The sequence below is a fragment of the Salmo salar genome, chromosome 24, assembly GCF_965601325.2.
Source record: "Salmo salar chromosome 24, fSalSal1, whole genome shotgun sequence".
In the NCBI taxonomy this organism is placed as follows: Eukaryota; Metazoa; Chordata; class Actinopteri; order Salmoniformes; family Salmonidae; genus Salmo; species Salmo salar.
The window spans coordinates 27,909,383-27,930,719 of NC_138314.1; the positions used below are offsets into that span (position 1 = coordinate 27,909,383).

At 42.8% G+C, this 21,337-nt stretch overlaps 2 protein-coding genes and 1 long non-coding RNA gene across 4 annotated transcripts; 1 reads left to right on the forward strand and 2 right to left on the reverse strand.

The window, feature by feature from the left end:
• Positions 1 to 1,071: 1,071 nt before the first annotated feature.
• LOC106585439 (uncharacterized) lies at positions 1,072 to 8,768 on the reverse strand. The gene is made up of 3 exons (XR_001323969.3): positions 8,568 to 8,768; positions 7,983 to 8,021; positions 1,072 to 4,736 (listed from the first exon to the last, which is right to left on the reverse strand). It is a non-coding gene; the product is annotated as an uncharacterized LOC106585439 (long non-coding RNA).
• A 173-nt stretch (positions 8,769 to 8,941) lies between these two features.
• LOC100136483 (tubulin beta-1 chain) lies at positions 8,942 to 11,672 on the forward strand. Its single transcript, XM_014171634.3, has 4 exons — positions 8,942 to 9,098; positions 10,018 to 10,126; positions 10,236 to 10,346; positions 10,453 to 11,672. The coding sequence occupies exons 1-4, from the start codon at positions 9,042 to 9,044 to the stop codon at positions 11,511 to 11,513; spliced, it is 1,338 nt and encodes a 445-aa protein (XP_014027109.1). The 5' UTR covers positions 8,942 to 9,041; the 3' UTR covers positions 11,514 to 11,672.
• Positions 11,673 to 12,798: 1,126 nt separating this feature from the next.
• On the reverse strand, positions 12,799 to 14,697 carry bcl2l16 (BCL2 like 16). Of its 2 annotated transcripts, none has more exons than XM_082968615.1 (3): positions 14,563 to 14,697; positions 13,624 to 14,259; positions 12,799 to 13,000 (listed from the first exon to the last, which is right to left on the reverse strand). In XM_082968615.1, exons 2-3 carry the CDS (start codon positions 14,101 to 14,103, stop codon positions 12,953 to 12,955), a joined length of 528 nt encoding a protein of 175 aa, XP_082824741.1. In that variant the 5' UTR covers positions 14,104 to 14,259; positions 14,563 to 14,697; the 3' UTR covers positions 12,799 to 12,952. The 2 variants fall into 2 exon arrangements, with proteins under 2 accessions (XP_082824741.1, XP_014026897.3); XM_014171422.3 differs by having other exon boundaries at positions 12,799 to 13,004.
• Between the last annotated feature and the right edge of the window lie 6,640 nt (positions 14,698 to 21,337).

Genomic DNA, 21,337 nt, shown 5'->3' on the forward strand with positions numbered 1-21,337 from the left:
CCTCCCATAATAAAAAAATATTATAAATCAACAAATAGTGATGACAGGCTAGACCTGTAACAGGCTAGACCTGTAACTTTTGAATTACAAATGTACTGTATATATGGGCCTACATGATGCAACCCTACATCAAAGAAGCTCATGCCTGTTAGTTAGTTATATTGTCTAATTCCAGTTCTGTCTGTGCAACTGAAACCCCCAGTAAGTTTTAAAATATAATAAGTATGAACAAGTACAAGGTTGCTGCTGTTTGATAGGGTTTTCATCCTCCCTACAGGGCCAGGAGTTTTTCCAGGAGTTTAAAACTGTGACCTGATTAGAAAAACTCTGTTCTCATCAAAGCTCATATAAAACCGTTTTACATCTGATTAATCACTGTCATGTCCCACACAGAGACTAATTTTAAGGTCAGAAAGGTATTTCCCATCTGCCAAATCAGTCGTATTTTTTGATTGCCCGAAGATTATGTTCACTTGCCCAGAAATGGGAAAATAGTTGTTTACACACACAAATGCTATAACTTGTCAGTCTCTTAATAAAACAACAATGAGGTAGCAGAAAAATCTGCTTTACTGACCTGCTCCATCAGATGGAACGCATAGGCCTAACTTTTGCAGAGCGTGAGACACTCCTATTAATTTCAACGAAACCTGGGCATGAACACGCCAGCTCCACAAGAGATTTGCGCTGCTACAGTGTAAGATTTCAACAAGCAGCTCACGCCTGATGGGGCTTTTACACTAGAGATGACATCAAGCGTGTTGCCCTATCCTGGAGTCACATGACCAACTCGCCCTCTAGTGGCCTCATGGGTGGAATGTTACTAATATCTTTCATAATTTCCTAATTAATAAACCTTTTTTTTTAACAGCCGAAAAAAAACGTGTTTCTATGTCAATAGGTTTTGTTATATTTCAGTCTTCTGTGATGTATACAGTATAAAATGTAATATTGAGATGCAAACTCAAAATGAAATACATAAGAGAAGCTACATGTATCTAATTATAGATAAGTTGACAAACAAATAACCTACCAGCATGTCGGAAATTATAAGCAGAAACATATCTAAGTCCTGCAACCCCTTGTTCTGCAGTCTCTGACTGTAGCCTATTCCACATGTTCTATATTTGCGGGTTAGGGTCGGGTGCAGGCCTCAGATTTTCACTTTATCACATATAGTCAGGTGATTGCGGATGGGTTATTAGCAATTGCGGCAGGTGTGCGTGAACAAACACCTGACCCGTGCACCACTAGTATGCAAATGTACAGTATTTTCACATTAGTATACTTACACATTCTACTTACCCGTTTTCACCTGTTGTCAAGGAGGACCTCGACATAAAACTGGAGGCCACTGTTGGTACGATTAACATTGTTTATCAAATGTTTTTCTGTGTTGTCTTACGTGAACACAGTCAGCAGGTGATTGGTAATGGCTTAAGTTATAATTGATTTTCTCTTGTGGAGAAATGTGGCTGCAACAAAAAAGAGGATCTCAAGATAGCGATGTCAAAGCTGAATGAAGACCTCAAATGGATTAAAAGTGCTGTAATTAATGAATTTAATTAATGTAATACATTTGATTAAAAAACATACAATTAAGTTTGTATAAACGTATTTCTTGTTTTATGAACATGGAGGAATTATGTAGGAATGTGGAGGTTAAGTCATACAGTGAATACGGAAAGTATTCAGACCCCTTGACTGTTTCCACATTTTGTTAAGTTACAGCCTTATTCTAAAATTGATTAAATCGTTTTTTCTCATCTATTTATACACAATACCCCATAATGACAAAGCAAAAATGGGTTTTTAGACATTTTTGCAAATTTATAAAAAATTATAAACTGAAATATAACATTTACATACAGCAGTAATGTGTAGCCGTTATGTAGTAATTCAATAGTGAACATGTCGGAATGTGTAGGTTTTAAGTAGTAGATACCCAAACGCTCAGTAGTTAATCAATCAATAAGAAAGAATTATGTAGTTTGAGTAGGAAATATGTAGTGTTCACCAGTAGTGAAACATCCTAATTTATCACTCATTACTTCTTAAATTACTACATAAATCACTACTGGTTTATTACACATCTCAATAGCAATCAAGTAGTAAAACCAGTACGTTTGTGTAGATCTTGTGTATTAGTGATGAGTAGTAATTCAGTAGTACTTTTTCTTGAGGGCCCCACAAGACTCGTCTGAAGGTCCCCGGTACCAGTTGAAATAAGGGGTTAAATACATGTAAAAACAGAAATAAAAACAAATGTTCCCTGATCTTTCTTATATCTTTCAGATATAGGACAGACACTTCAGAATGAACCTTCTTTAGTTTTTTGGGGGGACTATCTGTTGTTCCATGTAGTGAATCTGTTATTAAATGCATTTGAATGGGTTAATAGTGGTAAAGCCAAAAATATCAAAAAAAAATTCATGTATATTTTTTTGATACTTCAAGGGGTCTTAAAATCAAAATCATATACCTAAATGATCCTTAGTATCACCTTCTTAAAACAATTCCATATAGCTTAGTAGAACCTCCCCACCCCTGGCTTAGACATGGCTTAGACTCTTATGGGTTAATGGAGATAATTTTCCTGCTGGGCCCGTACAACCCAGCAGGAAACATGAACATGAAGGGATACTCTAAGGATAACATCCTCCCTGCAGGTAACTGATCTGATTTTTTTCAATTCAAAATCAATGATCTACTCCTGAATTGAATATCACCATGCCATTCATGCTCTGTTACAGATGTTATGGTAAAGAGTCATGGGGAAAGTGTCGGTATGCATGCTGCTCTTGCACGTAGGCTAAATTTACTAAAGCCTTATTCCCATGTCAGCAGACTGATTCTACCACCATTCTCTGTTGTCTCTTTCCAGTGTAATAAAAGGCTGTGCATTGTCAAGTGGTGGTGGTTGCAAGAAGCACCTCTACCCAACCACCTTGCACCAAGACAAGATGAACTCTGCTATAGGAGCCATAATGATCAGTCTTCTACTTTCTGCATGTCGGGCCCTCATCATTGGTCATGTTGGTCTGCAGCTACTCCACCCCACAACAGGCCTACCAACCAACACAAATCATTCCCAATCACCTTCACTGTAAAAACAAATGATCTTGTACTTGTGTTTTATCTTTATGACAACTAGGTACTGTTTTGTATATTCTAAATAGAAAAATAAAGGTTTTCTTTTGCTTTATAAGACATTTGTGTTGAAATGTAATGTTGTCATAAGATAAACATACAATATTACCTCGAGACAGTTGGAGTTCACTTCATTCAAAACCAAGATGATAGTCACTAGGCAACAACATTATAGTCACTAGGCAACAACATTATAGTCACTAGGAAACAGGGACACTGCTAGTCAGAGAAACAGGAAGTAAAACTCTACATCTAACACATTGAAATGATTCAGCATGATCATACTCATGGTTAATTTCATGTTCTTCAATTTCTCATCAAAGTTTTTAATAGACCTTCATCAATGTTTGTTTTGATGAACCAAAACACCCTAATGTGGATCTATTGGAAATTGTGAATTCATACAAGATCGCCAGTCTCCTGGGACGTATTTTTCCAATAATCAATAAACATGACACTGGTTTTCAATACAGCCAGAAGATGGCAGTAGATGATTGGAACATTATTGCTCTCCGGAAGTGTTGGGAGTTGGCCTGTAATAAGGGAGTGGTATGGAGTCGAACACACAATGGACTGCTTAGCAGCTGCCTCCAGTAGCAGGCCTCTGAAAAAGATCATCATACCAAATGAGCATCTGTTTGGATGCTGTCCCAGAGATTGTAATCTTTTGGTAACAGTTTTAAGACTGGTTTACCCATATGCCATTACCCACTGTTTCATTATGGGTGAGTGTAGTAGTGTCCAATATGCTTATATAAAACACTAGAAAAGGTAGGCAAGATTTATTTATTGAAACCATTGATTGATTCAAATCAATGTCACTACTACAGAGCTCATTTAAACCATTTAGAGAGAATCCCCGTTCTTAGAAAAAAGGAAAGAACACCACAGAGAAAAACACATTTGATTGGTAAACCACATTCATTTGATTAAAGACTCACTTGAAAGAGTGCAAATGTAATGTATTAATGAATGAACACTCCCAGGCTTGATCAAAATGATTTGAACCATCTCAACATCTCATAAACATCTGAAAATATGCTCTGTCACATCCAACCATAAAACCAGATATGAGGCTGTTGCTAAGTGCTAGTCTAAGTCTAGTGGGCCAGTATTTATTACAAGAGATCTTGAAAATGTATTTACATTGTTTTTGGGAAAGAACGCATCTACTTTAATCTCAAAATCCCTAAATTAGTGATGCAGTAGTATTACATCACCCCCCTCCAGAAGGCTAGAAATCCAAATTGATCCAGTGAGTCATCCTTAATCAATACAAACCCATCCCCCATTTTCTTTTACCATTACGACACCAATTACCTACCATCTTAGCCACCATCATTATCCCACTCAGTCATTCAGCCAGTGGCAGTGATATCCCACTACATAACCAGCATAGTATATTGCCAGCGATGTGATGGCCTGTTTTGATAAGTGTCACAGCGGAGGTCTGGACTTCCCCGGACCACAGCTGACTGCATGTTCTCTGCGTATGCATCATCATCATCAGTAAGCTCAGTGGATGTGCTGCATAGTCTGGAGCTGAGTGTCTGGCAGCGTTAGCATCAGCTGTGCTTCCTGACTGACTGTTCTCCCAGTAGACCAGCCATGGAGACAGAGGGAGAAGAGAGAAAAGCACAGAAGGATAGCATGCATGGCCAATCTCAGGAAAATCAATGGAAGAATGATGTATTCCGTCTCTGCATCTGGGCACTGTTCCATTATTCACAATGCAGCCTAGCCTACTCCGCCTCCACTGAAGGAGTGCCCCTCCCCCTCTCGCTCTTACAATAGTGAATCCCACCCATTCACTCATAGATTGTTACTCTTCATTAGGGACAGATATGGTGATACACAGCTTACTACGCTATGAGAGATCGGGATCAGACACAGCCATTTATTATAACAGCATTCCGGAGTAAATGTAAATATTGAGGAGAGTAACCTGATATGTCTGAATCACTGGGCTCCACCAGCAGACATAGTGTACAGTACACAATCAGCGTGAGACACAGCTGTTCCTGTCCAACACCTGGCCTGCATTATTAACCACATGCCCATTCCACCTGCTCACTCACTGACAATTCTACTGTATAGGCCAGGCCAGGGAAGACCACCTCTGATTTCTGCTGTTCTCCAATGAAACTTTACAAAGATGTCAGATATTCACTGGAAATACTAAATGTTGCCCAAATAATTGTTGGTAGAACCCTCTTGTAGAGAGTAGGCATCTGTCTGTACCAATATGCTGAATAGCTGAGGAGGACTGGGCGTGGCAATTACTTTACAGTGCTTTAGAATTCTACTGTCAATTTGTTGCAAATCAGCATACATTTATAAATTGACTTGTGTGTACTTGTTCCTCACTGCTAGAAGACCCAGTACTTGAATAGCATCACAACATGCCCACTGCAACACAGTAACTATTGTAGCTGACACTAGCTAGCATTTGCATTCTGCCAGGGTGTCTTTTTTGCATGGTCATGGTCTCTTTGTTATGTAACCTGAATGTGGAGCTCTGTCTAACTCTTCCTCACATTCCACCCTGAGAATAGTGTAGTCAAGTCATAGAGATACAGTATAATACTGATTCTGTTATATCTACAGTTGTAATCATTTTTCCATGGGTGTAGTGTACCACTGTCTGCTACACTATCTGGCAGTACACAGAGGATGCAGTAGTCTACTGCAGATGTAGGGAAGATGCCGAGTCAGGGCAGGGTAATTTAACCATCAACCTTCTGGGGAGCTCTTGTCTAGTGGGACAGCCAAGCTGCAAGTTACTGTAAGCATATAATGAGGTGACGTTATGTCCATAAATGAGTCCATAAAGAGTCGAGGACAGCAAATGCCCTCAATTTGACTCGGAGATGCTTTTTTGCCGATGTGCAGTAGACACGCTCAGCCTCACTCAGCCTCGCTTCACATCACATCACACCACTTGGTGTACAATCAGACTCTATTCCCCTCCAAAGTTAGATGAATAATTAATTTACCGCAGAGGGATAAAAATGGTTTGAATCAAAAGGAAATCTCACACCTCCAATCCTGTCTTGAGGCTGTCTATTGTTGGATAGGCCCAGCCCTTGTCTTTCTGCTGCTTTTAATGTAGATTAAAAAGGCTGAGATAGAAATAGAATGTGGATGTGTGTGCCCAGACAGAGGATGGAGTGGGAAAGGTGTTGTATGAAACCATAATGAGCTGCTTCCACTGTATAGGATGTTACTCAGGAAATGTATTTGTGATTGATTCCTTTTGTCTCTCCTCAGGCTGGCCTTCTTCCAGTCCTCACAAGAAAGCCCCACTCTCTCCCCCTTTGTTACTATTAACACCCCCCCCCCCCCCCTTTCCCTGTCATCTGTGACTAGACACTACCGTGGAGGAAGAATGCAGGGGCCATGAAGGAAGTGTGAGGAAGAGTTAGACAGAGCTCCACTTTACATAACAAGGGGCGGCAGGTAGCCTAGTGGTTAGAGCATTGGCCTAGTAACCGAAAGGTTGGAAGATCGAATCCCTGAGCTGACAAGATAAAAAATCTGTCGTTCTGCCACTGAACAAGGCAGTTAACCTGCTGTTCTTAGGCAGTCATTGAAATTAAGAATTTGTTCTTAACTGACATGCCTATATTTAAAAAAAAATGAAACTATTGTTGAAAGCACACTGTTCTTAAGATTCATATGAAATGTTGTGCTTTAGGCATATTTGTCAACATCCCAACTGAACAGGGTCATAGGCTTTAGTATGGGGTGGCATGTAGCCTAGTGGTTAGAGTGTTGGGCCAGTAACCGAAAGGTTGCTAGATCAGGGCAGTTAACCCACTGTTCCTAGGCCGTCATTGTAAATAAGAATACATTCTTAACTGCCTTGCCTAGTAAAATAAAAAAGTATTCTGTATATACACAGTGTACAAAACAATAGGAACACCTGCTCTTCAACTCAATAATAGGAAGGTGTTACTAGTATTTTGTACACTCAGTGTATGTATACACTAAAGTGTACACACTTGAGGCACCACAGGGAATGTCAATGTGTGCTATATCAATCTGAGAGTACACTGTATGATGACCCAGTTACAGAGTGAACACAGCAGCGATGTCTCTGCAAAGGCAGCCTACGCTGTGAGAATGGACTGTATGCACTCACTGTGCTGTAATGAGATTGAAACTAGGCCCTTTGTTTCTGAGTATGGCTATTCATTCCGCACACAGAGCTCTTATCCCTACACCTTGACAACTCTATAGGTTTAATCTACATGAAAATGCATGTTATGGACACAGTGGTAAGAGCTGAATGGGCATGGATCACCAGACTCAAGGTAAAGCCCCTATAGGTCCTCCACAAAGGTCTGTTCAACGGATATTGGTCCAAACTAACAGAGAATCAGCTGGTGTCTCTCCTCTGTCCTTCAACGCACAGCTACTTTGCCCATGCAGGAGGCGAGCGCTGGCGTCTCAGACACATTCTCCCCCTGGCACACATATTAACTATCAATAAGCCCCCGTTCCTAATTCCAGCACTCTTTAAAACAGCCATGCACTGCTCCCCTCCCAAGCCCACTCTCTTTCTCTGCTGCTGCCACACCCCTCCCTGTTTTGTTCATCCTTCCAGACAGTGTCTGTCTCTCTGGTTTTGAGACCGATAGCCCAACCTCCCCATCTCATGCTAAACTGGATTTGAGCTGTTTCATTGCACTATTTATGTGTTGTGTCATATTATATAATTAGGACTATGCCAGTACAAAGATTAATACAATTTAACATGGAAGATTAAACATTTTATTGGACTGTCTGTCACTTCATGACTGGACTATGTTGTGATCAGTAATACATACCAAGGAGATGGTTGCAATGGGGCCCCAGGTCAGAGTCATCTGTTGGAAATGGTAATACATTGACGTTATATAAATCAGACATGGATTCATTCACAACAATAGACTATGTATATGCAGGATTTCGTCTCGATGTAGTTTAAATATAATAATCATGTTGTGAAGTTCTCACTGTGGCCTGTAAGGGGAAAGGAGCAGCCAAGCAGTCTGTGTGTAAAGCCCTGACACAGCCCAGGCAGCCATGTTTTACAATGCGCAAAAAGGGAGGCGCCCATATTCAGAAATATGTAACAACAACGATAAGAATTAGGGATATAAATGACTCTGGGTACATATAATCTAATCGAAGGTTTCCGGCACAGTACCAAAGGCTGTAGACTATGTTGTGTTATGATAACAAAACAACTGACATATCTTCGATGACATATTAGATCCCTTTCTTGACAGAAAACATGTGACATGATGTTGGATACATTTCATGTGACAAAATGTAAATCGAGAAACGAAATAGCTATGTTTCACCCCCAAGAAGCTGAAATAATTCTGCCAGGAATGGTTACAAAGTAACAATGAGCCACGTGGACTTACATTACATCTGTGAGGTTGTTCTTAGTTCTACCATTTTATGTGAAAAGGTTTCACATATTTTAAATAGTCAACAGGTGCCTCTCTTAATCATGTACTCTGTGTGGTTTATTGGATCAAAATATGGTGAAGAAAGTATAGTTTAAAATGAGATATGATTTTAGCCGGCATAAAGGATGTAGGACAAATCTTCAAGATTATGCGAGGATCACACGTTTGCGTATATTTTGATTGATAGACAGAAGAGGCCAATGAAAATTATTCTTTGTGAATATGATTGGTCTATAAGTGTGTCAATTATTGGGTCTGAGAAATATTAGCCAACAGATTTGTCAGATTTGGTGACATGGAATCTAAGGGGCGGGCACAAGGTCCTCCTATATAGTCAGGGACACCATTCTTTTCGCGCACTCTAAGAAAGGAAGCCAAGCCACTGGTTTTTATTGGCATAAGAGTTGTTCTACCTCCAAAGTAAAAATGAGGGAAATCGTGCATCTTCAGGCTGGACAGTGTGGAAACCAGATCGGAGCTAAGGTTTGTCATCTGTTTTATTAATTTGATGCAAATCGTGCGATAAATAACTGTGCGTAAAATCGCAGTTTCTTTGTATGCGTGTCCAGTTAACCACACCCAAAGAACTGTATTGTTAATGGAAATGCAAGTAATTAATATTCCTAACCTATATTGATTACCGTTATTGTTTTGATGGGTGGGGGGGGGGGGGGAAGAGAAAAAAAAGCGTTGGTATTATTTTTATGCGCTACTCTATTTTTATTCGACCGGTTTTATTTGGACTGGAATGATCCTTACACTGTAGACTACTGGCGAGTGCGACAATATACATGAACATGTGTATTAATAAATTGTTTTATTAAATGTAAACTTGATCGATTAAATGTGGGTATGGATAACCACAATTTACTCGACCTACTGCAATGCGCAAAAGGGGAAGTAGGCCTCAGTGATGCCAAATGCCATATTCCAAGTAATCTGTTAAATAGTGAGTACATTTCGGTTATTGTCGTAATAAACATATTTCTTGGGGGGAATGGGAAATTTGTTCAATCCCATATTATGACCCACATTCGTGTCATTGATAGCGCGCCGCGCCCGGTTTTTGGCAGATGTGGGCGGTGTTTCAGCAAGTGACGTATTCGACATTTTCAAAACCATTGCGAATGGATTTCAGCCAATCGGAGGTCGTGCCGCGCGCGCGGAATTTTAACGGGAGATTTTCATTCCAGATACCTAACCATACATTGTATGTACCTATAATGAACCATGCAATGTAGTCGAATTGATCCATTGACGTGATCAAATGGAATATTGAAACAATCTAACTGCATAGGCCTACCACGCATTTGGTTAAGATCACACTTTGAATGGCATATTAGCCTACCTGATATGAATTCTATTTTGCGCTGTAGACTAAATCCGAATGCTCTTCTTGCAGTTCTGGGAGGTGATCAGTGACGAACATGGCATTGACCCAACTGGTACATACCATGGGGACAGTGACCTCCAGCTCGACAGGATCAACGTCTACTACAATGAAGCCTCAGGTAAGCCTTGTTCGTCTGCTGTATAACCACATTTGTCAAATTCATTATCCCTCCCAATTGATTATGTGTGGTTCTGATATTGATCTTTATTTTCCTCCTGGTTGTCTAGGTGGTAAATATGTGCCTCGTGCCGTGCTTGTCGACTTGGAGCCAGGGACCATGGACTCTGTGAGATCTGGACCCTTCGGCCAGATCTTCAGACCTGACAACTTTGTGTTCGGTAGGTTTATATTTGTACAGTATTTTATCATATTCATAATGTCGCCTGTACATAAACTGAATAGAGCAATAGACTACAATAATTTATTCAATATCTTGTTTTGCAGGCCAGAGTGGTGCTGGAAACAACTGGGCCAAGGGCCACTACACAGAGGGCGCTGAGCTGGTGGACTCAGTCCTGGATGTTGTGAGGAAGGAAGCTGAGAGCTGTGACTGTCTGCAAGGTTTCCAGCTCACCCACTCACTAGGAGGTGGAACCGGCTCTGGCATGGGCACCCTGCTCATCAGCAAGATCCGTGAAGAGTACCCTGACCGCATCATGAACACCTTCAGCGTGGTGCCCTCACCCAAAGTATCAGACACTGTGGTGGAGCCCTACAATGCCACCCTGTCAGTCCACCAGCTAGTGGAGAACACTGACGAGACCTTCTGTATTGACAACGAGGCTCTCTACGACATCTGCTTCCGTACCCTCAAACTCACTACTCCCTCCTACGGCGACCTCAACCACCTGGTGTCGGCAACAATGAGCGGTGTCACAACCTGCCTACGATTCCCAGGACAGCTCAACGCTGACCTCCGTAAGCTGGCTGTCAACATGGTGCCCTTCCCCCGTCTCCACTTCTTCATGCCTGGCTTCGCCCCCCTCACCAGCAGGGGAAGCCAGCAGTACCGCTCCCTCACTGTGCCTGAGCTCACCCAGCAGATGTTCGATGCTAAGAACATGATGGCCGCCTGCGACCCCCGTCACGGACGCTACCTCACAGTGGCCGCCATCTTCCGTGGACGCATGTCCATGAAGGAGGTGGACGAGCAGATGCTGAACGTGCAGAACAAGAACAGCAGCTACTTCGTTGAATGGATCCCCAACAATGTCAAGACCGCCGTCTGCGACATTCCTCCCCGCGGCCTCAAGATGGCTGCTACCTTCATCGGCAACAGCACAGCCATCCAGGAGCTGTTCAAGCGTATCTCAGAGCAGTTCACAGCCATGTTCAGGCGTAAGGCTTTCCTCCATTGGTACACCGGAGAGGGTATGGACGAGATGGAATTCACTGAGGCTGAGAGCAACATGAATGACCTGGTGTCTGAGTACCAGCAGTACCAAGATGCCACCGCTGAGGAGGAGGGAGAGTTTGAAGAGGAGGGAGAAGAGGAGCTGGCCTAAATGTTTATAATTGTGCGCATCCAAGCTGTATAATTCACTGACATGTCAGTCTTGACCTTTCCAGTGTTCCATTACCTGTCCTTTTTGTTTTGTCACCTCTGCTATTCCTGTCATTTCTTGTCTGTACAGAAACATGTCAATAAAATTTCTTTTGTTTAATGTGCTGTATTCCTCGATTTAATGGTTGCTCCAATAAACTATGGTTGGGCTTCAATAATAGCCAGATCAGTAGTCCCACACATTATTCTGACAACCAGTTCTTCAGCTAGGCAATAGTGTTCCGTGGTGAAAACATTCAAATGACATACATTTATTGTATTGTAACCACAGTTTCATAAATAATTGTAGAGCAGCTGTTGGTGCATTTATGAAGTCATTCATGTATGTTTTCTATACATGGTAAGATGAGGGGCTACAGTGTTCCCCAGCACAATTGTGCAAGTTCTCTGAGGCATAGCTTAGGTTTTTGCATGTTTTGCCATGCCTCTGAAATCTGACTAGTGTGCTAAACTCATGGTAAATCTATTTTGAATGAGCAATTTTTAGCCATTCAAGCTATGATTTAGTCTGACATAACATGCACTGTAGCACTAATAACCATACTGCTTATCCAAGGACTTTATCCCCTGTGATGTTGACAGACCAAAGTGGTGTTTCATAAACCCTCTAGTTCCTTATTTCGATGTTAGTGCACACATAAATATACACATGTAGGCTATCATGAAGTTTCTTGCTAATTTGGCTGACAAAGTCAAAGGTATATGAGTAATATTGGAATATGCCTGTCCATTCACCATTTATGTATGACATGGGTTGAACTTGACAAATCAAAGTCTGCCTTTACACAAGCAGCCCATATCTGGTCTTTTTCTTTCACTAATTGGTCTTATGACCAATCAGATTAGCTCTGAAAGATATCTGATGTAGGGGAAAGAAAATCTCAATTGGCTGCCTGGATGGGGCATTTTCAGCCCCCCCCCCCAAAAAAAAAAATGTTGGTTTGGGCATTTCAGTTTCAGTTGTGCTAATATCCTTGGCTGACACCTGACACAGTGAAAAGCTTATCTCTACTGAATTATGATTCAGTTGTAAACTAGCTGGCTGGTTAATACTGGGAGCCTATTGTATGTTTGTTGAGCCCTGAAACTGTTATGTCAATGTCTAATGCAAAGTCCCATAAATGCCTGGCACATTATTACTGAGGTAAGGTTTTTACCAGCATGATTGCACACCTCAATGGATTAAAATAGACAATAGTGGGACATTGAGATACAATTGGTAAATATATGCTTTGGGAAAATATTTATTCAATAAGGGGACTTTTGGAGCAATCTGATTGTGGCCACCAGGTGGGGGTGTTGTTTAAGATATTCGTTTCCACAGGAAATAGGACAGGATACTGGTGACCAATAGCAGTAGAGTCCAGCAACACACCTTCTTCACCTGGCCCTCCAAGTCCTGCTTCTGCCCAAAGCGGGACACAAAGCCTGTCTGCCAACAACAGAAAACGTGTTTAGTTCCCAGGAATGAAACCAAATTTAAGATTCACAACAACAACAGGACAATCAAACATTTTAAACTGTAGTCTAGTGCTCTATTCAATCACATCTGCTTTAGCCGACATCCTTATTAAAGCGATGTCCTTGTTTTGGCGATGTCAGAGGTGGAACTGCGTTAGAGTTGTCAAATTCACAAGCAGCTCCTGGCATTACACCTAAAGCGGACATTGCCATTGGCTGCACAGAGTCGCATGAAAATAAATCCCATGCAGCCAGCCTCGTTACCAAGTTTGAACCCTGGAATGTGAGATGTAATCTACACCTCAATTAGGCTGATAGAAACCCTCATTACTTGATTTTATGATTTTATAATTTGAGAGTAATTATTTCTATATAGCTTACACTTTCTCGTTCTGAACTTCTAACGGGAGTGGGGCAGGTGTGGCTTCGTGACAATGATCGTAAGATCAACTGCTCACCGATTTGACGGCTCCAACGCCGCCAAAACATCCGTTATGTGGCTGTCTGCCATTGCTGGTTAACGCTTGATCTGATTGAATCTAGGCCTTAGTCTTACTCTGCCAGTGAAGAGCCTTGACTAGTGAACTTACCCATCCACCCTTGTCCCGAATCTCTGGACAGATGACCCTCTCCACGTAACCGCCCACACACTCCTTAAGCTGGGGCAGGATTCCCCCCATGCCCCTCTCGTGGCAGTGCAGGGCCATCTGGCCAGCCAGCACATACACAGACAGCACCGCACTCCAGGCCAGGTCTCGTCGACGCCCCCCGGGGGTGGTGGTGGCAAAGTGCTCATCCAGGATGGCGGTGAGCATGGGGCAGGCTGTGGCCTCGGTCACATCGTGGAAGACGCGTGGCCAGCGCCTGAAGAAGATGGGGAACCTAACTAGCAGCTCATCCCCAGCATGGCGCAGGGCTGCTGCTGTGGCAGTAGGGGGTGGGCCTATGTGGCCGTCAGGCCCTGCGATCACATAGTTTATATAGTCATGTAACATCAGATAGGCCTCTTGTACAAGGGGGTCAGGGCTGTTTATGCCACCCCTGCTCTCTAGCCCCTCTGACTGACCCATCGCCTCCGGCTGATTGACTCCCTGTCGCAAATCACAAAGCTGTGACTTGCATTAGAGCAGTGGGCCGTTCACAGATAAACAGTCCCTGTGCCAAGTTGCCATCTGCCATCCTCTCAGCAATGTCAATTCCTCATAGATGGTTAGAGATCCAGTCACCTGAAACCACAAAGAAATCATCAACCTCTGCACAGGCAGGCCAAACTGCACAGTGGGTAAAAAAACATTTAGCACTTATTATACCTTTTATAAACAAAACAAGTAGAATGCTTTTCAGTTAATGTTAGTAAAAATCTGTGCATTTCCCCAACTCCATTATGTTTGTTAGACTAATGTTATATTACACAGACATATCATACAATATTTGAATATAACATATTCTGAAATGTCAACTAATACAGCAATGTGCACATTTCCAATAAACAACACTGGCAATCAACAGAGAAAGTATTTAAAACTCACCCCTTCCCTTCCACCAAAACACAAGTGGTACCAAGACACACACACACACACAAAAAGGAATTAGAGGTGCAGGTGACGGAACAACAGTGGGTCCAAAGCAGTATATAGTTCAGCAGGAGTAGGTCGCCAACCAGTCCGCTCGTTGCTGCCTTTACCCAGGCTAAATTTAGAGGCCTTGTTGGAAACTGACACTGAACTCCTGCGTCATATGCACAATCATCAACCCTCTGACACACATCCCCATTCCAACACAAGCAAAGTTAAATATAGATCTTAGAGAGTGTGTGTGTGTGTGGCTCAGCGTAGAAACAGGTTAATGTTAACAGTCTGTGAGATCATACGGGTGAAGACAGACAAAGAGGAGGCAGGCCAAAATAAAGTAATCAGTTGGTAGGTTTAATATTTCACTGAGCTATTGCCTTTGAAAACCATTCAGAAATGTTTCTTTTTGGGTTTCTGCCCTCATCAAAACCAGATTTCATACTGTGATGTTGTGCTGCCTTACATAGATGTACAGTTATACAGTTTTAGCTCTGGAACATTTGTCATTGATGTTTGATTGTGGTATTTTAATTCAGAGACCACCCACAAACACACACACTCACACAGCATCACGATAAACATACAACAATCCTACTCCTTCGCATACAGATTTAGCATAGATTGTGCTTCTTCCAGTGAGCTTCTTTCAGCCTGTCTGTAATCTGTGTGGTGCCAGTCAGGGGAATGTGGTGAGGAGGTGTAGGCTTTAGGAGCTGCTGAAGGCTTTCCTCTATTGACCATTGTTTTCCTCCAATGGGAGTCTGCCAATCTACACATCTGTTCCTCCACCAGGAATAATGCTGACCAGTGCAGTGCAAGGCAATAAAAGTCACATGCAAGCACTTGGACTTCCACTAGGGTGCAGTGGTGTGTCACTAAACAGATTTGGTGCTTGTGAGTTGCAGTCAGTATTGAACTGTAAATTATGGTTTTGCAATACTGTAGGTTTGTAATTGATTAAAATAACAGAGACCAGGAAATGGTTGCCTTTGTACTTCCTCCCCTGCAGCTTTGTATATACAACCAGTATATTGTATGGCCATGGAAACAATAATTTATCTTTAACACATTGTCAAGCATTTTGGGTTTCAATACATTTGTTTTTATTCTTGTGATTACGCATATTGCAACCAAATAATTGTCTGTTGATTTAAAGAGACAAAAGAAAGGGTTGTTATTGCGACAGTGTATGGCTTAATGACACACTCATGTTCATGTGTGCATCTACACTGGCCTGTGTGTTAACTATCTACATACCCGTTAATCTGATGGAGCACTTGGGGATCAATCAAATGCACTCATTTACATTGACATTTTAGTAATCTAGCAGACGCTCTTATCCAGAGAGATTAACAGGCTCAATTAGGGTTAAGTCATGTACTCCTGTTCACTCCATTGATTTATAAGTGAAGACAAAGACCAGCTCAAGTAGCCTCGTCACCAGCTCTGTGTGTTTGCCCATCTGGCACATACTGTACATGCAGAAGGAGATATGAAAAATGACAAGTCCCCTCATCCTTCCTCATAGATAGATGCAGTATGAGAGAGGTTTTTTTTTCAACACATTCAACAGACAATGCTAGAACGTTACAATGAGTGTGTAACATGGTTCCCCTCCTCATGGAAGAGACAGGGTGCAGGGGAAGTGACATCGTTGATAGTACCTGCTATCAGGGCTCTCATATGTTCATGTGGCAACATTTGCAGGGGGGGGAACTTCCTGTCTAGAGTTTTACTGTAGGCTACAGGGCCCTTTGAAGTTGGTTCAGTCCCTGCCAGGGAAACTAAAGTGTTTAACCAGATGAAGCAAAATCCACTCTGACAGTTTCATCTGACAAGCTGATTACAAGATAATTGCTTTCCAACACCAGCTTTTGTTGAGAGCTGAAGTATTTGAGAGTACATGAGTATGTTGCTTAGTGCAGTTTCTATGTCCTTTGTGAAACCAAATAGACTACAAGACCAAAAGTATGTAGACACCTGCTCGTCGAACATCTCATTCCAGAATTGTGGGCATTAATGTGGAGTTAGTCCCCCCCTTTGTTGCTATAACAGCCTCCACTCTTCTGGGAAGGAGTTCCATTAGATTTTGGAACATTCAGCCACAAGAGCATTAGTGAGGTTGGCACTGATGTTGGGCCATTCTACTGCCAATCTTTGTCTATGGAGATTGCATGGCCGTGTCCTCGATTTTATACATCTGCCAGCAACGGGTATGGCTGAAAAAGCCAAATCCACTAATATGAAGGGTTGTCCACATACTTTTGTATATATAGTGTAGATATAGGATGTTTACGGTTTTGTCTTTCTCATACAGCACCTGATTGAGTGTAACAACTGTCTCCTCCTTTTCAAAAACAAACAAAGGATATTGTGGAAAAACCTTATGGACAACTTGAGGAGAGCAAGAAATAATGATATTATTGAGTTTTACAATGCTCATTTTCATCCACTTATATCTGCCCACCATGACCACATGTACATATATATCTCTCTCTTTCTACTGGTACATTGCTTCTTTCCCTGCCGAGAGGTTTTCAGAGCTTCCCCAGGATCACACACACATTAACACATTCAATTGGTCTGAGACCAGAAATGTGGAATACTATAATTTGACTGCTTGATCGCATGTTGTTTCTCTGGGAAAATTCAGGCCTTTGCTGGAACCTGAAAGAATCATGTAGAGCTTCCCTGTGAAATGTGAAAGCAATGCTAAACTACAGGACTGTTTTGCTAGCACAGACTGGAATATGTTCCGGGATTCTTCCGATGGCATTGAAGAGTACACCACATCAGACGTCGCCCCCACAGTGACTGTACGCACATACCCCAACCAGAAGCCATGGATTACAGGCAACATTCGCACTGAGCTAAAGGGTAGAGCTGCTGCTTTCAAGGTTCGGGACTCTAACCCGGAAGCGTATAAGAAATCCTGCTATGCCCTCCAACGAACCATCAAAGCGTCAATACAGGACTAAGATAGAATCATACTACACCGGCTCTGACGCTCGTCGGATGTGGCAGGGCTTGCAAACTATTACAGACTACAAAGGGAAGCACAGCCGAGAGCTGCCCAGTGACACGAGCCTACCAGACGAGCTAAATAACTTCTATGCTCACTTCGAGGCAAGCAACACTGAAACATGCATGGAAGAATCAGCAGTTCTGGACGACTGTGTGATCACGCTCTTCACAGCCGATGTGAGTAAGACCTTTAAACAGGTCAGCATTCACAAGGCCGCAGGGCCAGACGGATTACCAGGACGTGTACTCCGAGCACGCGCTGACCAACTGGCAAGAGTCTTCACTGATATTTTCAACCACTCCCTGTCTGAGTCTGTAATACCAACATGTTTCAAGCAGACCACGATAGTCCCTACGTCCAAGAACACCAAGGTAACCTGCGTAAATGACTACCGACCCGTAGCACTCAGGTCTGTAGCCATGAAGCGCTTTGAAAGGCTGGTCATGGCTCACATCAACACCATTATCCCAGAAACCCTAGACCCACTCCAATTTGCATACCGCACAAACAGATCCACAGATGATGCAATCTCTGTTGCACTCCACATTGTTCTTTCACATCTGGACAAAAGGAACACCTATGTGAGAATGCTATTCATTGACTACAGCTCAGCGTTCAACACCATAGTGCCCTCAAAGCTCATCACTAAGCTAAAGACCCTGGGACTAAACACCTCCCTCTGCAACTGGATCCTAGACTTTCTGATGGGCCGCCCCCAGGTGGTAAGAGTAGGTAACAACACATCCGCCACGCTGATCCTCAACACGGGGGCCCCTCAGGGGTGCGTGCTCAGTCCCCTCCTGTACTCCCTGTTCACTCATGACTGCACGGCCAGGCACGACTCCAACACCATCATTAAGTTTGCTGATGACACAACAGTGGTAGGCCTGATCACCGACAATGATGAGACAGCCTATAGGGAGGAGGTCAGCTACCTGACAGTGTGGTGCAAGGACACAACCTCTCCCTCAATGTGATCAAGACAAAGGAGATGATTGTGGACTACAGGAATAGGAGGACCGAGCATGCTCCCATTCTCATCGATGGGGCTGTAGGGGAGCAGGTTGAGAGAGGAGCAGGTTCAGATCCTCAAAAGGTTTTACAGCTGCACCATCGAGAGCATTCTGACGGGTTGCATCACTGCCTGGTATGGCAACTGCTTGGCCTCCGACCGCAAGGCACTACAGAGGGTAGTGCGTACGGCCCCGTACATCACCGGGGCTAAGCTTCCTGCCATCCAGGACCTCTATACCAGGCAGTGTCAGAGCAAGGCCTTAAAAATTGTCAAAGACTCCAGCCACCCTAGTCATAGAATGTTCTCTCTGCTACCACACGGCAAGTGTTACCGGAGTGCCAAGTCTAGATCCAAGAGGCTTCTAAACAGCTTCTACCCCCAAGCCATAAGATTCCTGAACAGCTAATGAAATGGCTAACCAGACTATTTGCATTGCCCCCCCCCCCCCCTTCTACACTGCTGCTACTCTCTGTTATTATCTTTGCATAGCCACTTTAACTCTATCTACATGTACATATTACCTCAATTACCTCGACACCGGTGCCCCCACACATTGACTCTGTACCGGTACCCCTGTATATAACCCCACTATTGTTATTCACTGCTGCTCTTTAATTATTTGTTACTCTTATCTCTTACTTTTTGTTATTTAAATAATTTTTTGCCTTTTTAAGTAATTTTTGTTATTTTTATAACTTTTTATTTTGTGTGTTTTCTTAAAACAGCATTATTGGTTAAGGGCTTGTAAGTCAGCATTTCACTGTAAGGTCTACTACACCTGTTGTATTCGGCGTGTGTGACAAATAACATTTGATTTGAAGAACATCCAGCAACAGGAAAGCTGTAGTACTGATGGAAAGAGTAGAAACGGCATACAAAGACAGCACAATAACATCCCCACAACTCATCCTCTGTCATCCACGGCAAATAGCCTCCCAATCAAGACAGGGACAAAGAAGGAAAGGGAAAGGGAAACATTAGAGTCTTGACCAGTGGTGAAAAGGAACAAAGAGGATTTAAGATGGAAGATGAATCTTGTGACCTCTGCGTGATACACATTGTAATGACTAGAAAAAGCAGAAACACAGTTTTTTGCTCTATCAATTGGAACAATATGCTCCTTCCATCCTGTCTGTCTGTTATCTGTAATGCATTTGTACGTATCTGTTGTGTTCAGGCAGTTTCTTATCTACACAGAACTTGAAACACTGAAGTTTTTGACCTTTTCTATAAAAACATTCAGCTCAATACAAAGCTGCAAGATGACTAAGAAAGGTAAAAGGAGACAAGCGAATGAAAAAACACCCCCTCTATACCTTTGTTTTGTGTGAGCCTCCTATCACCCTCACAGAGGGAGGCCTGGGCAGAAAGAGGAGAAATTGCTCTGAATTTGCCAGTAATTGAAAACACCTATAACTCCCTATCTCTACCTGGCCTCAAACGTCCACTCCCCTCTCCCTCCCCTGTTACTGCCTTTTATTCCAAACCAGTCTTAATGGCTTCCCTACCCCAACCTGTTCTCAGTCTCCCACAAGACTGAATTTGTGCAATCGATTGAGGTCCATTTAGTGTCTGGAGAAGAGGTGACCCACTTGTGTTCTGTGTCCCGCTGTCTTCCACCCCACCTCCAATCCGCCAATTGAAGGTATTGATGCCCGCTATTGTTTCCCCCTCTGCCCGGGAGGAAATTAGGGACCCATCAGGCGTAGATGGAGGAAATTAGGGACCCATCAGGCGTAGATGGAGGAAATTAGGGACCCATCAGGCGTAGATGGAGGAAATTAGGGACCCATTAGGTGTAGATGGAGGAAATTAAGGACCCATCAGGCGTAGATAAAGAAATTAGGGACCCATCAGGCGTAGATGGAGGAAATTAGGGACCCATCAGGCGTAGATGGAGGAAATTAGGGACCCATCAGGCGTAGATGGAGGAAATTAGGGACCCATTAGGTGTAGATGGAGGAAATTAAGGACCCATCAGGCGTAGATAAAGAAATTAGGGACCCATCAGGCGTAGATGGAGGAAATTAGGGACCCATCAGGCGTAGATGGAGGAAATTAAGGACCCATCAGGCGTAGATGGAGGAAATTAGGGACCCATCAGGCGTAGATGGAGGAAATTAGGGACCCATCAGGCGTAGATGGAGGAAATTAAGGACCCATCAGGCGTAGATGGAGGAAATTAAGGACCCATCAGGCGTAGATGGAGGAAATTAAGGACCCATCAGGCGTAGATAAAGAAATTAGGGACCCATCAGGCGTAGATGGAGGAAATTAGGGACCCATCAGGCGTAGATGGAGGAAATTAGGGACCCATCAGGCGTAGATGGAGGAAATTAAGGACCCATCAGGCGTAGATGGAGGAAATTAAGGACCCATCAGGCGTAGATAAAGAAATTAGGGACCCATCAGGCGTAGATGGAGGAAATTAAGGACCCATCAGGCGTAGATGGAGGAAATTAGGGACCCATCAGGCGAAGATAGCAGTTATCGATTTCTACCTTCTCCTCCAAATGTTCATGTGCTGTACAAGCTTTTCAGATACCAAGCCAAATCCGAGGTGTTTGCAGTTAAAGCTAGAATCCTTAATTTAAAAAATAACATAACTAATGTATAGTTGTAATCATGTTTTGAGGCTATGCAGTGTTTGTTTACATTTACATTGTTTACAAACATTGGCGTAAATCAAGCTT

Bases quoted from the DNA above. Each gene is read 5' to 3' on its own strand.
- bcl2l16 (XM_014171422.3), bottom strand. From the start codon at position 14,103: ATGGGTCAGTCAGAGGGGCTAGAGAGCAGGGGTGGCATAAACAGCCCT. The intron at 13,005-13,623 runs GTAAGTTCACTA...TGTTGTTGGCAG, and splicing joins TTCGGGACAAGGGTGGATGG to ACAGGCTTTGTGTCCCGCTT.
- LOC100136483 (XM_014171634.3), top strand. From the start codon at position 9,042: ATGAGGGAAATCGTGCATCTTCAGGCTGGACAGTGTGGAAACCAGATC. The intron at 9,099-10,017 runs GTTTGTCATCTG...CTCTTCTTGCAG, and splicing joins GAAACCAGATCGGAGCTAAG to TTCTGGGAGGTGATCAGTGA. The intron at 10,127-10,235 runs GTAAGCCTTGTT...CTGGTTGTCTAG, and splicing joins CTACTACAATGAAGCCTCAG to GTGGTAAATATGTGCCTCGT.